The 15,853-nt window shown below is 34.7% G+C and overlaps 1 protein-coding gene across 1 annotated transcript; it reads right to left on the bottom strand.

Annotated features, from left to right (window-relative positions):
- Nucleotides 1–511: 511 nt before the first annotated feature.
- LOC121967619 (epidermal growth factor receptor substrate 15-like 1) lies at nucleotides 512–15,831 on the bottom strand. Its single transcript, XM_042517949.1, has 13 exons — nucleotides 15,698–15,831; nucleotides 13,559–14,723; nucleotides 12,626–12,835; nucleotides 12,337–12,557; nucleotides 10,246–10,320; nucleotides 7,500–7,571; nucleotides 6,168–6,266; nucleotides 5,954–6,025; nucleotides 5,774–5,888; nucleotides 4,394–4,462; nucleotides 3,469–3,787; nucleotides 1,338–1,425; nucleotides 512–1,228 (listed from the first exon to the last, which is right to left on the bottom strand). Exons 1-13 carry the CDS (start codon nucleotides 15,824–15,826, stop codon nucleotides 758–760), a joined length of 3,105 nt encoding a protein of 1,034 aa, XP_042373883.1. The 5' UTR covers nucleotides 15,827–15,831; the 3' UTR covers nucleotides 512–757.
- Between the last annotated feature and the right edge of the window lie 22 nt (nucleotides 15,832–15,853).

A 15,853-nucleotide genomic window follows, 5' to 3' on the forward strand; every position in this document is an offset into this window, starting at 1 on the left:
ATCACGACTCATTCCAGCTGATACAACTTGAAATGCTTACTTCCACAATCTCAGCAGTACTCTCCGACTGGCCAATGGGTTGACTCAATAACAAGAGACTGAACCCAATCATAAAAACATCCATATCAGATATCCTATTTAAAAATTTTATCTTAAAATTTTATTAAAATAATTAAAAAAAATTTACATCAACTACTTTATACATTCTTTAAATTATAAATTTATAAATAATAATTTTCTAAGTTTAAAGAATAGATTTCATTCTCTAAAGAAGAAATCAACTACTCTATACATTCTTTAAATTATAAATTTATAAATAATACTTTTATACATTCTTTAAATTATAAATTTATAAATAATACTTTTCTAAATTTAAAGAATAGATTTCATTCTCTAAAGAAGAATAGAGAAGTTGATATAATTTATTAAAAAATAGATATTCAGGTAATTTTTTAACCCTAAATTTTATATTTTAGATAGAGAAATTGATGTGAATGCTCTAAGAAATATCTAATACATAATATTAAACGAACTCTTAACATAGGATTAACCAAAATTACAATCTTCCAAAGTTTAAGCCCCCAAAATAGACAACAGAAAAGAAAGGAAACAAAATATACTGCACACGAGCAACTGCAAAACTAATCTTACAACCAAACTGAGGCATGAATATGTAGAGCACGAAGCCAACATTTTTGCTTACAATAGCACAACTTTGCATCATACACTATTCAAAAAGTTCTTCCTCGGAGAAGACCTAGAAAGCCCTCCAATTAGCAGAGCCTTGTCTCGGAGAATTCCCCCCAGAAGATTTAAAAGGTCCCGTTGAACCAAAGGGATCAGCATCATCAAAGGATTCAAAGGCCCCCTTTTTGTGACCAAAGTCTGTATTGCTACTGATTGAGTCAAACCGTGCTAGAGTTTCAGGCTGTGCGCTGCTGATGGAGTCAAACCTAGAAAAGTTCTCACGTGCAGGAAAAGAGCCACTATCATGTGTAGCAAAAGAATCAAATCTGCTAAAACTGTTGAAGTTGAAACCATCTCGCCCATCATTAAACATTGCTGATGAGGAAGAGTTGAACATTGGAGAACTTGGAACAGAATCGTCAAAAAATGAGCTCCTCTTCTCTTTTTCAAAAACGCTACCAGCACTTGGAGAGTCTGCTTTTACTGAATCAAAGTCAGACATGAAGAAAGTATTCTTACTACCGCCCTCATAATCATTCTCCTGCAAGTAATGACAGCAATATTAATTAATGAATCCACTGACGAAGAGCTTTGTTTATGCCTTCGTTTTGAAGGAACTAAAACATATACACACACAGACAGTAATTTACCTTCCAGGCTGAAGCAGTATCATCAAAGGTCCATGGATCATCATTGTATTTTTCTCCAGAAATAGAGGACTCAGCATCAGCATGATCACTGCAACAATTATTTCCAACAAGTGCATAGTCAAGAGTCAAGAGTCAAGATTGGTGAGGATAGTAGTTGAAACATGTAAAAGTCTAAGCAATACTTTAATTCTTATTAAAGCTTATATCTTGTGGAAAATAAAGGAATTAATCAAAAGATGCCAAAGGTTCCGAATGTTTAATACTTGTATCATTAAGCTAATGCACAATGATACAATAAGTTCAAACAATATTGCTAGTTGGCATAGGAAGAATGTATTCTCTCTATGATTACACACTGTGAACTTGGATTCGATATCTCAGAAAACGTTATATGCCACATGAAAAACAATCACTATATCAACAATCGACTTGATCGTTAATGAAAAATACAGTTAATTTAATCTTACTTTATTTTGAAATTATCTTGAAATAATCTCACTTTATATCCTCTCTCGTCCATCCTCTTCCAAGTAAATTTGGATTTTATTTTCTCAAACAATCTAAGCAGATTGGTATTCTCTTCTCACCACAGACACTTGGGCGCCTGCATTCTTAGCCCAACCAATGTTGATCGTCATAACTTGATCCTTTTATGTACTGAAACAATTCCATAGCAACTCTCATCACCTGGAAGATTCTCAAAGCAGCTCATTTAAACTCAAACAATTCTATGAACATTAAGTGACCTACTGGAAGACAACACAAGAAGTACAAAGTCAAGAAGAGGAAAACTTTGGCGCATGCACTTCCTCCTATCATCCTCCTTTTCGTCAAGCATCTCCCATCCTCATTTGCTACCTTCCACCTCGCCCTTGAACTCCAAAAAAAATTCTCGTTCTCCTCCCACAACTATCAATTTATTCCCGCATTAGCAATCAATACTAGAAAACCCAGTAAAAAACATTCTCCTCTCTCCCTCACCTCCACTCTAAAACAAATCTAAGCTCCATTCCCTATCTGAAAATCAGAAGTTCTACTCTTTTCAAAATCAAATAACAGTAAAGGAACAAACAGTATTCCCTTGTCCCACTCCCTCAATTACGAAAACAAAAATTTTGCATACTGCATCATCATCATCATCATCATGAACTCTAAACTTGCAAAGGAGGCCCCCATGTTGATACGTCACTTTTAACTTACTCAAGATATATGCAACACTTATTGCCAAGACTTAAATCCAGATGTCTTTTCCAAGAACCTTCTAGAGATATCTCAATATTATTTTTGACTTCACATCACTAGAGAGGAATGATGTTATGTATTTCTCAAGTTTGTTAGCAATCAAACTTGACTTCACATCACTAGAGAAAAGGAATAATGCATTTAATTTAATTTAAATTATATTTTGGATTTCATTTGAAGAAATCATTGTGTCACAATCATAATAAGATAGTTTGCTTCACCATTGCCAAGGTATTAGAGTTGTCTAATAGAATATTTTGGGAAACAATTTTATAGGAGTTAGTCAAGTTACAGAACTTGGCTACATATGTTATATTTTTACATCAGTTATATTCATTAAACAAGTTTTAATATGAAAATAATGTCTCCTATTATATTTGTTATCCTTCATCCTCAACTAGGAACTAAGAAGATATCGTGTGTTTTCATGGTGATATCTTTTCATGTTGATACATGGTGAACCAGCTACCTTTTCATGTTGACAGTTCATACAAGTTGACCACAGAAATGACAAGCACACAATGAAATTGCATTTCAGAAGAGGGAAAAAAAACATGATTAGAAAAAATCATCAGAAATTGTGTCCATATCAAGCAGAACATGAAGATCTACAATGAACAATTTTACAGAATTTATTCTGAAATGAAGGTTCAAGGTATATAGGAAAAACCCAAATAAAGAAATAATAGAGAAATTAGAACATGCACAAGAAGACAAATGAATATCATCAATAAATAAGTTAATATGTGTGCAATGGAAAATTCACCAAACCGCATAAAACATAAAATTGAAGTTCTTGCTATTCACTGCAAAGATTTAAATTTTAGCATAAATTGCTTCATGATTACAAAAAGAAGAGAAAAATGAAGAGAGAAGAAAATAAAAGTACCTATGAGTTTCATTGTTGTAGGATGAAACTTCATTTACTCTGAATTGTGTGGAATTAAATGGACTTTCAAAGGTACTTCTTCCAGGACTACTAGTGGGGCTTTTTGTTGATCCTTCCTCACTGTTATCATAGGCAGATCCATTCATGTGTTCATGGATACCATTAAGCTTTTCAATCTTGCCATCAACACTGAAAGAAGATGCGATAGGAGAATTATCTTCAGTAGAGGCTTTGTCACTCCAAATCGTAGGGGAGTTTAGCTCTCCATTAACAACACTATTGACAATTGCTGAGGTAAGTTCTTTTGTGACTGTAAACCCTGTAAAAGAAAAAGATGATTATCAGAGAAATTCTCACACATTGAACGGTTGAAGACAAATAATTTTCCTGAGGATACTCTGTTGTGGTCATTTGTATAGGTCTCCCCAACAATAGTCCTAATGGGAATGTGGGGTAGGATATCTCGCTTCAATGAAGCAATTATGTTGTATGTAAAGCATTAGATTAGACAGAATAACAAAATACTGCATCAACATGTAAGAACAAAACATGGGAAAAGAGAAAAAAAAAAAGTAACAGTTAATTAGGCAATTGTCTGACTCATAAGAGGATCTAGTCAATCATGCTCTTGGATTACCAAATACTACAATTAACATAAACTGTTGAATATTTCACCTAATATTTGTGAATATACTAATCAAAGATCATGATGAAATAGATGTGTTAAATATTTTATGAATAAAAAAGCATAAATCTAAAACAAAAATCTATCATCGTTAAAAAGGATCATTGTGTACATATGTACATCAAAATATGGTGAAGAAATATGAAAATTCAAATGGTTATGACAGTATTGACAATTTCCACGTCATGTAACCTTTGAAAATCATAGTATGAGTATTTGTCCTTGGGCAAATGAAAATACCTTCATCCTCAAATTTGTCCCAATCTTCATCCCATTGATCTGCCCCCTCCACTGGTACAGATTCCCAACCTTAAAATGAAAGAAAAAAACTAAGCAATTATAAAGATAATTGACAAAAGATTAGGAAAAAGCTAATCGGAAATTCAATAAGCACACAGAACTGCTTTCCCCGTCTATTAGATACTAAGTTTAAAGTATGATGTCATGCTGAGTTTCAATCTCCAATCCAAATAGCATGGTCTTGGTACAACACCGTGACAACACCCCCTACACACTTCAAAGAGGGTCAAGGTCAATTCAAATGAGTTTCTTACATATCCTTCTTCTATTTAGCTTATTTATTACTATATAGCAATTAGAAAGTTAATGGAATTAAAATTTTAGAGCAAATAAATTACAATGATATAATAAGCATCTAATGATTATATCTTACTAATATTAAAATAATTATAATTGATAATTCATGGAGCATCCTAGTGAGATCACTCTTATATTTTTCCAAACCCCAAATTAGATAATCCTTCTAATATCCAAGTTGAATTAGCACAAACAGAACTGGAACATCTATGGCTGTAGAATGTATCCATATCTCATTTCTTCCTACTTTGGTCACTCCTATTTTTTGTTTTTGGTGCTTTGCTTTTACTCTTTCCCTTTCCCTTTCCCTTTCCCTTTCCCTTTCTTTTATATAATGATTCATCATCTCCTCTCAGTGACCAACATACAAATCAAAAGACGAGTCACTATAAGAATATCTTCCTATCTTGGTCAGTCTCAAATGATACTGGATGACAGAGTCTCCATCAATACCACTAAAACTGTGTTGGCACAGACAGCATATTGGCATTTACTTATGCTGATACAACACCAGTCCTGTTCAACGGCCAAAGCAATGCATTTCAGCCAAGCGATTAACTTGAAACCATGAAACACACAATAATTCCTAATTACTATTTGAAGTTGGCCTCAAAAATTCATAAGAACAGAGGTAAACTCAGTAAGGACTATTTTACTGAATAATTTTCCAAAATTTTTAAATTAAAGTTTGAAATAATCATTATGAAAGAAGTAACCAAAGTCGACTAATATAGGTCCAACCCACAAAGGATAAAGGAACATATACTAGAAGAATACACTGATGAAACAGTAAAATCTCAATTCTAAACATATACTAGAAAAATACACTGATGAATACACTATTTGTTTTCAAATGAGCAAAGATAACAACTCCAATATCAGAACTACCAGCCTCAACAGTTGTAACACATCTAGACACAATCAGCATCTTTTAGCTCTATGATTGCCAGAATTTTCACTCTGCTTCTAAATAACCAAAAGAACAAAACATAGCAAAGTAATCTGTCAAATATAAATGAGTACCAAATGGAAGATCAATTGTTGTAGTAGCTTTAACATGAACACCATGTTGTTTGCACCGTTCACTAAGAGCTTTCTCCAAACTCTCAAGATCAGATTGTATTCTATCAACACGAACCTGTATATGTTCCAAATAGATAATTATTATCAGTTGTGTTGGAAACTTTCAAAAGCAAAGCTTACCTGAAGCAGACCATCAACACTGCCACCTTGGTCCATCTTAGTTATTGCACTCTGCAATTCTGCCTTCCTTTCCTATGAAATAAAATAGAAACAGATAAATTCCATATACAACTTAAACATCAAGAGAACAAGTGGTTGAAAAGAAGTTTAAATTTAAAAAATACAATACAAACAAATTCCTGTTCCCTTGTTGATGCCATGATGATAGACTGACCTGAATGTCACGATACTTGACCTCTTCTAATGCCATCTTTGAAGCTAATTCTCCAACCTGCTTGTACTTCTCTTCATACTTTTTGGCCAACAACTCAACCTAAAAAAAAATCATTCAATAAAGGAGAAACTATAGCGAAGCTAAAAGGAACTGTCAGCATTAATTTAATGATGTTGACAACATAAACATAATGATGAACTTTAAGAAATTGACTAACAAAAATTAGCAGCAATATTGAAAAATTAGCCGAGTATGATGTGAAGCAACAATAAGAAGCAATTGAAACTATACCATGCTGACAGAGTCCATTGAAGATGCTAAATAATTCTAGATCTTCCCTGGAAATCCATATAACATAATCACCATCATTTCTGACTTTTGACAGCTAACCGTTTAGCAGTCACTGACAACTGTCTAGTTTATGATATGCCCGTATATAATACAATGTTGAAGATTAATTTTTTAGTGTTCTTTCCTACAAGTAAAAGTAAGGCCAAGTCCTACCGACTGGCATGTTGGCACCAGCTAACTGAGACAATTTTCTGGTCATCACCGAAAACCTACCATTCTTCTCAGCCACTAAGGCCTACACCAATATTTTGAACTCTGCAATGTTTGCATAAGAGGTAATAAAAAAAAATATTTAATTTGAATATGAATGTATGTGAAATCAAGTGTTAACTTGTACACGCAATAACATTAGATCAATCTCTCTTTCTCTCTCAATATATTGCCAATTATGCTTCTGATTGAAAAATCTTTAGTTCGAAAAATATGCTTCTATAAGTTTATAAACCATTCCATTATTCTTTAGTTCATATTTGTCAGATTAACATAAAGGAATCAAAATTAGAATCATTCAGCTATTGTTTAGTTTAAGTTTTAAGACTAACATAAAGGACTCCAAATTAAAAATGTTCACAGGTTTGAAATATCTTTAGTGTACTTATCATACCTACAAACAAATGGCATTCAAGAAATTGGAATCCAGATGGCATAACACAGTGACCCAGTATTATGCAAAAGAATCATAGGGTGTGGCTTATTAACACATCATGGATGGATATAAGGAACTGAACATGAGCAGATAGGAGACCAATAAATGTGATTTGCGATAATCAACCATTGATAAAGCAGCATTGCAAAATGATTCTGACCAAACTTAAGAGAATGGTTTCATATAAATGGTAAACTAAAAAGGTTGGATTAGTAAAACAATTTCTACATATGGAAAATTTTCAGTTGCAAAGCCCAGACAATGTGAAAACAAAGAAACATTACTTTCCAGTATGAGCAAGTAATAACTAAGTAAAATAGACAAATTTTTCATACCTCTCGCTTATCAACAGATGCTCTTTCTGTGATCTCGTTTAGTTTATTGTCACATCTACTCTTATAAAGAACCTAAAATGCAAAAAGATTGATTTGAATATTGAACAAATTTTGGTCATATATGACAAAGTAAGTAGAAAGAAAATGGATTATGTTCGTTAGCAAACTTGATAACATGATCAATGTAAATGCGAGAAGGTAGACAATGTATTTGCAACATATCTATACTGTATCAAAAATATATTCAATAAGATTCTAACATTTCTTATGTGATACAAAGTGTAACATTTCTTCCACTACGCTGAGTCAGTAAATCATATAAATGAATCAAAGTATGCCATTACATTCCATTATTCATAACTTCAATAATTATGGAGGTTCAACTTAGTATCTAACAGTATCAAACATCAAACAGAGACCAAGATTGTGGTTTTTCTTTCTGAATTGTCAAATATAAGTAAATGTTAGAGATCAGACTAGAGTTGCTGCACAGAATAGAAAATTTGTCTAACATCATCCACTAAATGAGCTTACTTGATTAGTAGTTACTTTTTCAATTGTCTCTAACAAATATAGGTATACAACCTTGAAAATTGTACTATAGTTATAAAGTTTGTCTAATCCACTAAATGAGCCTATTTGATTGGTAAATGAGTGGTTAAGATAGACATTATCCATTGCTAACAAAGTGTTGTCACATTTAATTGTCAAATTAATGATGTGTCTTGACTAGGTGAAAGTTATATTTGATACGAGGGAAAGGATCCACAATAGAATGACATATACAATGATTGGTTCCTTGCATTTGGTTGAAGAGATTAGATTGGAATGAGTTTTAGGGAATGTAAAAAAAACATAAATTTATTCTCCAATCATTCTCTCTTCTAGGGCAAAATTACCCTTTGCTCTATACACCATTTTAGGGTAAACATGCAATACTATCTGTTATTAGACCTCAAATGAATCAAACAAAAGTCATTTAGATGATCATTCTAATTCAAACTACCCATTCAGGGAATGCAAAACAAAAAAAAAAAAAAACACATTACTTCGTTATTAACCTAGAACCTTTATTTTGTTTAAACAAACATTCTATTGACCTAGAACATTCATTTAGTTGATTGAGCATATGACTAACAAGCTCTAGTAGACTGGAACTTTGGTGGTCCGTTTTCAGCTTACTTACAATCATGGTAAGCCTAAACAAAAGATAGGGAGGAAGTTGGTCGACAAACTGACTTAGGACATCAAGGAGGCTTCACAAACAAACAAATATTCACATAATTATAACGATGCTACATGCCCAAAGACAAAAACCAAAAAAAAAAAAACTCTGCAATCTCTTGTTCCTATTTGATCTTGAAGCTCTAATCATATCTTGAAGCTCTAATCATAATCATTTTTCCCACTGCAGCAGGATGACGAACTGCAGGAGAAAAAAGATCGTCTTCCACAACTCTCCCTTGCAGACACTAGCTCCTTCACCAATCCAGCTCCAGCACCCTCACTACTACCTTTGCAGCCAAATGGACACAATTCATTGGCTGCTCAACCACTCACATCCTCCAACTGCACACCGACCACAGTAACCATCGACCATCAGTTGATGTCCTCCTGAGTAAAGGCAACCGCGATCTTCAAGCCACAACTTCTTCAAAGGTCAAGATCAGAAGACATTCTTAATTTTTCTGTTGCAGCAGTAAAATAAAATAAAGGCAGCACCTATCATACTAAAAGGTAAAGCCATTCATAATAAACAGTGAGAAGAATTGGATCCAATCCAAGATTTGATTGGCACAAGATTCGTTGCAAAATGTAACTTAAAAAAAAAAAAGATTGATTGAGATTTAGTCCAAACCACTTCATAAAAGGCAGATTGCAAGATCAAGTGCAACACTTCATTATCTCAAACCTCATGACAACTTCAACATTAAATAAGCCTCACGTCATTTCAGTATAATTATTTTTCTATTTAAAAATTAGTGGTAATCTAAATTTTCTAAATTTAGTTAGTATTACCCTACTATATAGTGTTTTTATTTTGTAAGCATTTTACCATACTTGTGGAATCTAGTGCTGCAAGGTAGACATCACTGAAAATTATAGATAGAAGCAGGAATCTGCCAAAAGCTGAGAACCTTGATCTTAAAACAACAGATCTTTAAACAGATAAAAAATAGATTTCCTATCCAAGTCTTAGAAAACAGAGATTATTCTTTGCAGGATAGAGAACTCAGATCTGATATGTGTTCTCTTCAGAAGAACAGGGAAGAAGCAGCTTCCCCCCAGATTGCGAAAACACCAGAGTCAGCAAGATTCCACCCAGGTGATCTAGAGTGAAGAGAAAGATGGAATCATGACACTAAAATCACATGAGAAACAAGCAGAAAGCAGCAATCATCTGGAACAAACAGAAGCTTTGTTGTGTGACAAATCCAGAACAAAATAATGCAGAAAGCAACCCAATACTTTGTCTCTATGAAAATGGCAAAGTCACAAAAACAGACAACATTGCAGAAAAACTATGGACAAAAGAGGCCTTAATACCATGATGAATGAGGGAACTTATTCAGGATTCTCATATTGGGTGGTTCCCTCTACCGTGTATATGTCTTACCCTTTGTCATTTTATATCCTATTCTATTTACAATAAGGTCCTCAACACTATATAATTAAGTATCATACAAAATGGTTTCATAAATAGTGTGTTGGTGATTTTCGCCAATGTTAACAGAAAAAGACTCACAAGTTCCTGCATCTTGGTACGGTAGAACTCCAGCTTCTCTTTTGAATCAAGGATTTGCTTTTCTGATTGTTGAATCTGAAACAAAGATAAATAAGAAAAATATTTGAGGCCTAAGATAACTTGCATATAGACTGTTCTAAGAACATACATGAGAAAGCTAAGCAAGATTTGAGTTAAAAAGGGCAGCCCGGTGCACAAAGCTCCCGCTATGTGGGGTCCCGGGGAAGGATCCATTGTACGCAGCCTTACCCTATTTTTTGCAAGAGACTATTTCCAGGATTCGAATCCGTGACATTTTGGTCACAAAGCAAGATTCGAGTTGAACAAGTAAAATTCTAATGAAGTATGTCACGTACAAAAAATTTAATATCTAACATAAAAGAGGAATTTGATGTTTGTCTATTTCTGATTTATCTCTGACAAATCCAATTATCCAAGTAACCAGTATACAGATTACAGTCATGCCTTCTCCAAGTAACTCCAGCATTGAACCCACTTTCATTCATTCATTCACACCATAAACTTATTTGATTAATGAAAAACTGAACCAAAACTTGTAATTACTTGAAGACTATTAAATGCTTGAATACTTATGGTTGTAGTATGTAACATGAGAGAATTTCATAGACACAAATTAGTTAATCAAATAAAAAGATTAACAAACAAATTGGCACCACTTCGGGTATGAACTCCAAAAGGTGAAGATAGTCTATTAAACCTAAGCTTGACTTGTACATCACTTTGGTGTGGTGCTGCCATATGCCATCACCCATAACACATTAGTGCATATACACCATTGCAAAAGATAATATATAGTCAGCATCACTCTAATGCACTGGCCACCATATCCACCATCAATACTGACCTGAAATTTGATACCTCCCAACAATATATCCATGCGCCAATTGTTCTATGTTGTATGAGTCAAGCAATAATCCTACCATGAGATGGATTCATTGATTCTTTGTAATATTCAAAAGAGGGAAAACAAGATTTCCTTATTTTACATTGTTTCCTTATCAAGAAAAGATTTTCGAGAATAATGAAAATGATATTTTTATTTTTTTTTAAACAATAGACACTAATTATGGACGAACTCACTACACACATTCAAGATACAGTATCGTGATGCATGTTGTTTGCAGATGAAATTATTTTGGTAGATGAAACACGTGAAGGAGTAAATGCTAAACTAGAATCTTGGCGGAAACACTAGAAGGGAAAGATTTTAGGCTTAGTAGAATAAAGACAGAATATATGAAACTTAAGTCTAGTAATATTAAACGTAATGAGACAATTGTTAAGATAGGAGATGACGAGTTGCCCAGAACCGAGAGCTTTAAATATTTAGGATAATTTTTGCATAAGAATGGAGGAATTGAGAGATGTCTTACATAGAATACAAACAGGATGGTTGAAATGAAGAGCATCGAGTGTTTTATGTGACTGTAAAGTACCTCTAAAATTTAAAGGAAAATTCTATAAAATCATAGTTAGCTCTGCTATATTATATGGAGCTGAATGTTAGGTTATGACTCGAGCACATGAGCAGAAGATGAGAATTACAGAGATGAGAATGTTAAGATGGATGTGTGGACATACGAGGATGGACAAAATAAGAAATGAGTGCATTAAAAAGAAAGTCAGAGTTGCATCTATTGAGGGAAAACTCCGAAAGACACGTTTAGGATGGTACAGACATGTACTCAGACGACCAATAAATGCTCCAGTTAGGCGATATGAAACTATGACAAACATACATAACAAACAAGGAAGAGGAAGACTAAAAAAGACTTGGTTAGCAACTATAAAATAAGATAAAATTTATTTAAGTATAGATGATGATATAGTAGGAGATAGAGCTCAATGGCGTAAAAGGATTCATATAGCCGACTCCATCTAGTGGGATAAGGCTTGATTGTTGTTGTTAAACAATAGAAAGAAACATACTAGGACAAGATATAGTCAGATTAAAAAAGACTAAAATGTTATATATTATCAATTGTGATATGCTGGCTCATTTAGTCTTAAGAAAGTTATTTCCATTGCTAGTTGGTATAAAAAAGGAAATGCTTTCAAATCAGAAATTACTTTATTGTCCAAATTTGTTGTTTCATGATCTGAGTTCAATCTGGTGTGTCCATCCCTCCCAAGATTTTTTACAATGTTATTGTTTGGCCCTGGTGTTGCTAAGTTTTGCTGCACCAAGTGTCCCGCACTATAAGCCTGTGATGGGATAGAATTTGGCATTTGTGGCCTTACTCCAGTTGGTATCGGAGGACGATGACCAGGTTGCCCTTGCTGTGGTAACCCTAATCCATAATAACTTTTAGCACAAGATGCCAAGGCATAAGGAGACAATACTAAGGTAAATCAGTACCTGGCTGCCACATTGGAACACCTGCAGCTGAAGGCATACCTGCAGCACGCAGTAGTGTTTCATCGTACATAACAGAATTTGGAAGCACAGGTGGAAGAGGGTGCCCCTCCCAGTATCTTTCCATCAGACAAAGAGCAATGCAAAATTCTCTCAAAGAAAGCATGCTATCATTATCTTGGTCAGATAAGTCCCAGACCTGCTTTAAGACCTCTGGCACCAAAAAAAATAAATAAATAAGCAAACATAACAAATATGTCAAGAGGAAACACGCAATTTGATAAGTCTTCTATTTTTAGTAGGGTATAACCAATCAATAAGACAATAATTATAAAGTAGTATATTAACATTCTATACAGAAACTAATATAAATGAATGCAGTTTCCAGTATATCAGTCATTACTAAGAAAGGGTAGAATCAACAAGGATTAGGTATGGAACATGCAAGATGAAAAAACCCACAAATTCCAGAAGCAGCCCCTCCTGCAGTGCTACTATTCACATGCACATAAAGGCGTTGCTTTCTTGAGATTCCAAAGCAAGGAACCACAAACAATGTTTACCCTCCCAGCATGTTAAATCCTAAGTAAAACTCCAAGAAATGAAAAAAAAATGTTGATTGTTATAACAAGGGGTAAGAAGCCCCTTTTAAGTGAAATTACGAAACTAAAGCTTGCATAATTCTCCAAATAGTGCAAAAAAAATTTAAAAAAATTAGAACATAGTCATGGACACACAGGATGAGGTAGAACACTTTCAAGATCAAGTTGGATTTTATCATAGAGCTGTGAAGTTCGAGAAAGATAAATCAAAAGTGCGATTAAAAAATGGGAATAGTTTCTGGAAACATTTATGTTCTTTAAAGTATTCGTGATTTTTTAACTCAATCCACTGGAATACTTGTAGCACAATCTTAAGAAGTGATTTGATCACTACCTCTAGGGAGTTTCCAACTCAAGAAGAGGCTCCGTGCCTGTTCGCCTGTAATTTTTCCATCTCTATCCTTGTCAACATTCACAAATACATTAGTGTACTTCTTAATATCAGCTTGACTTATCTTTGGCCATGCCTGATTTAAAGCAGAGTTAGCAAGTTCAGCTGCATTAGGTGCAGACAATGATGAACTGGTTTTCAGGTTATCAAACTGATTTTGCTTTACACTTAATTGAGTTTGTTGCAGCTGGCTTCCAACAGGAAGAACTGACTGGACAATATGAGTAGGATCAAGTTGACGAGGCCTAATAGAACTTTGAGGACCAGAAGCCACGGGGGCAATGATAGATGGATTAACTTGAGCATCTGATTTCACTTGTGAAGTTGCAGAAAAAAGATCCCTTCCAAAAGATGTATTAGAAGATAAATCTTTTCCAGATGCAACAAGTGACTTCAGCTGTGTGGGTGTAGATGGTGGTAAGTTCTGATCTTTAGGTTTTGTCATATATGAGGATGCTTGTATTGATTGTATCTGTGCATTAGAAGGCACTCCTGTTGCACCTGAAAGGGCTAAGCCAAACCCATCCAGAGTCTGAGCGGGAATACTTCCCCTAATAGGAGGGTGAGATGTCACACCAACAGAAGGTCTACTTGATTTAACAGTGAGCCAATCAGTGGATAAGCTTGAGTTGCTTGAGCTTGGTGGGCGTGGTCCTGCAACACTACCTCTCACTAATCCTAGATTGCCTGCCTGCATTTGAGGTGAAGCGACAATAGGAGATGCTAGAGGTGGCCTAGTGAAATTACTATTTGCTGTGGGGAAGAATTGTTGATTCATGACTGCATTTTGAGGTGCTTGCGTTGGCCTGAAACCAGGATTTTGAGGAGCATTTGGTGTTATGCTGCTAAATTGATTAGAAGGTGGGTGCAAAGTATTCGTTGAGATGGCAGGTTGTGCAGTTGCAGAATTTATCGGGGGTAGGGTTGAGGACCCTGGACTTATCTTTGGAGCAGGAATCTTGGCTGCAGCTGGTCCATATAGTGCTGACTTCACAATTTCAGGTGTGAATTGACGACCACTTTGTGCTACCGTCACAAGTTTCAGGGCATTATAGAATTCAGTACGACCAAGGAAACCAGTTCGATTTTGATCAGCATGCATCCACACCTGCATAAAACAGACATGAGAAAGTAGAACCATGACCAGAAGCCTTGAGTAAAAGGAACAATGGAAAAAAATATATATAGTTGTGATAAGATCAAAAAAAAAGAAAGTTACATGATTAGAAGAGAAATGAAACAATGTGATTGACCATTATTTTTTTCCAAATTATTGTGTTATATAACAAGGATAGAGAGGTTCTCTTTGTCCTCGAACAAGCCTTCAAAATTTACAGTAACTCAATTCTTTTCCTGCCAGGACAACATAAGGATAAGCACATGAGTTGGCAAGCAAACTTGTCAAGTTCATAGCACAATTTGTCAATTTTGATATGGTTTCACATGCGTGAAAAGATCAGAGCCTAAAACCATGGGCACTATGCCCATAATGAGTATGCATAGAACTGGCACTGAGATTATTCAAACTAACAAACTGCAGGTATCATTAGTTAATATTGATTTGATGTTTGAATTGATATTCATCACAATTACAATATATCTTCTTGGGATTGTTTAACGTGCTGAAAGAATTGAATTGTATAGTCAACCAAATGCCAAAGCCCGAATTCAAGGAACTCTTTGGATGAGACAGAAAATCAGAAATGATTCATCGGCTAAAATTATGTGGGATAGTCCAGGATTTGCTTTTGGATATGGAGTTGACATCAAGATACATGATCTATTACTGCTGGATTAACTTTCAGCTGTTTTTACCCATGATATCAAATTCCTGAACTACTCGCGGTTCAATCGTATAAAGAACTAGAGTTGCTCGTCCCCTAATAACATGGCTAACAAAATCAACCAACATCAAAATCAACCAACATCAAAATCAAATGCATAGCAGCTACAGGCCAATCTTCATCACAAAGCTAGTGGATACAAAACCCTCGTCCGAATTTCATCAACACCAAACAAATCGGACAAGATCTGCCAGGAAACAACCAACAGATCAAGAAACGAGGGTGCGAAAAATCCAACCTGAGCCAATACTTGTTTGGGTAAATTGGATCGCTGAAAGAACGCAACAGCCTCCCCGCCGCTTATCCTCCCATCCCGATCCAAATCGGCCTGCTTGAAGTACTCGTCGAAGAGGTCCATTGCAGCCATGCCGCTTTGAGAGTTCGACGCAGCAGG

This window comes from Zingiber officinale, chromosome 3B (genome assembly GCF_018446385.1).
Source record: "Zingiber officinale cultivar Zhangliang chromosome 3B, Zo_v1.1, whole genome shotgun sequence".
NCBI lineage: Eukaryota > Viridiplantae > Streptophyta > Magnoliopsida > Zingiberales > Zingiberaceae > Zingiber > Zingiber officinale.

Coding starts and splice junctions, on each gene's coding strand:
- LOC121967619 (XM_042517949.1), bottom strand. CDS start 15,826: ATGGCTGCAATGGACCTCTTCGACGAGTACTTCAAGCAGGCCGATTTG. Junction 12,836..13,558: donor GAGTTGGAAACTCCCTAGAG/GTAGTGATCAAA, acceptor TTTTGGTGCCAG/AGGTCTTAAAGCAGGTCTGG. Junction 10,321..12,336: donor CAACAAATTTGGACAATAAA/GTAATTTCTGAT, acceptor TCTTTGTTTCAG/ATTCAACAATCAGAAAAGCA.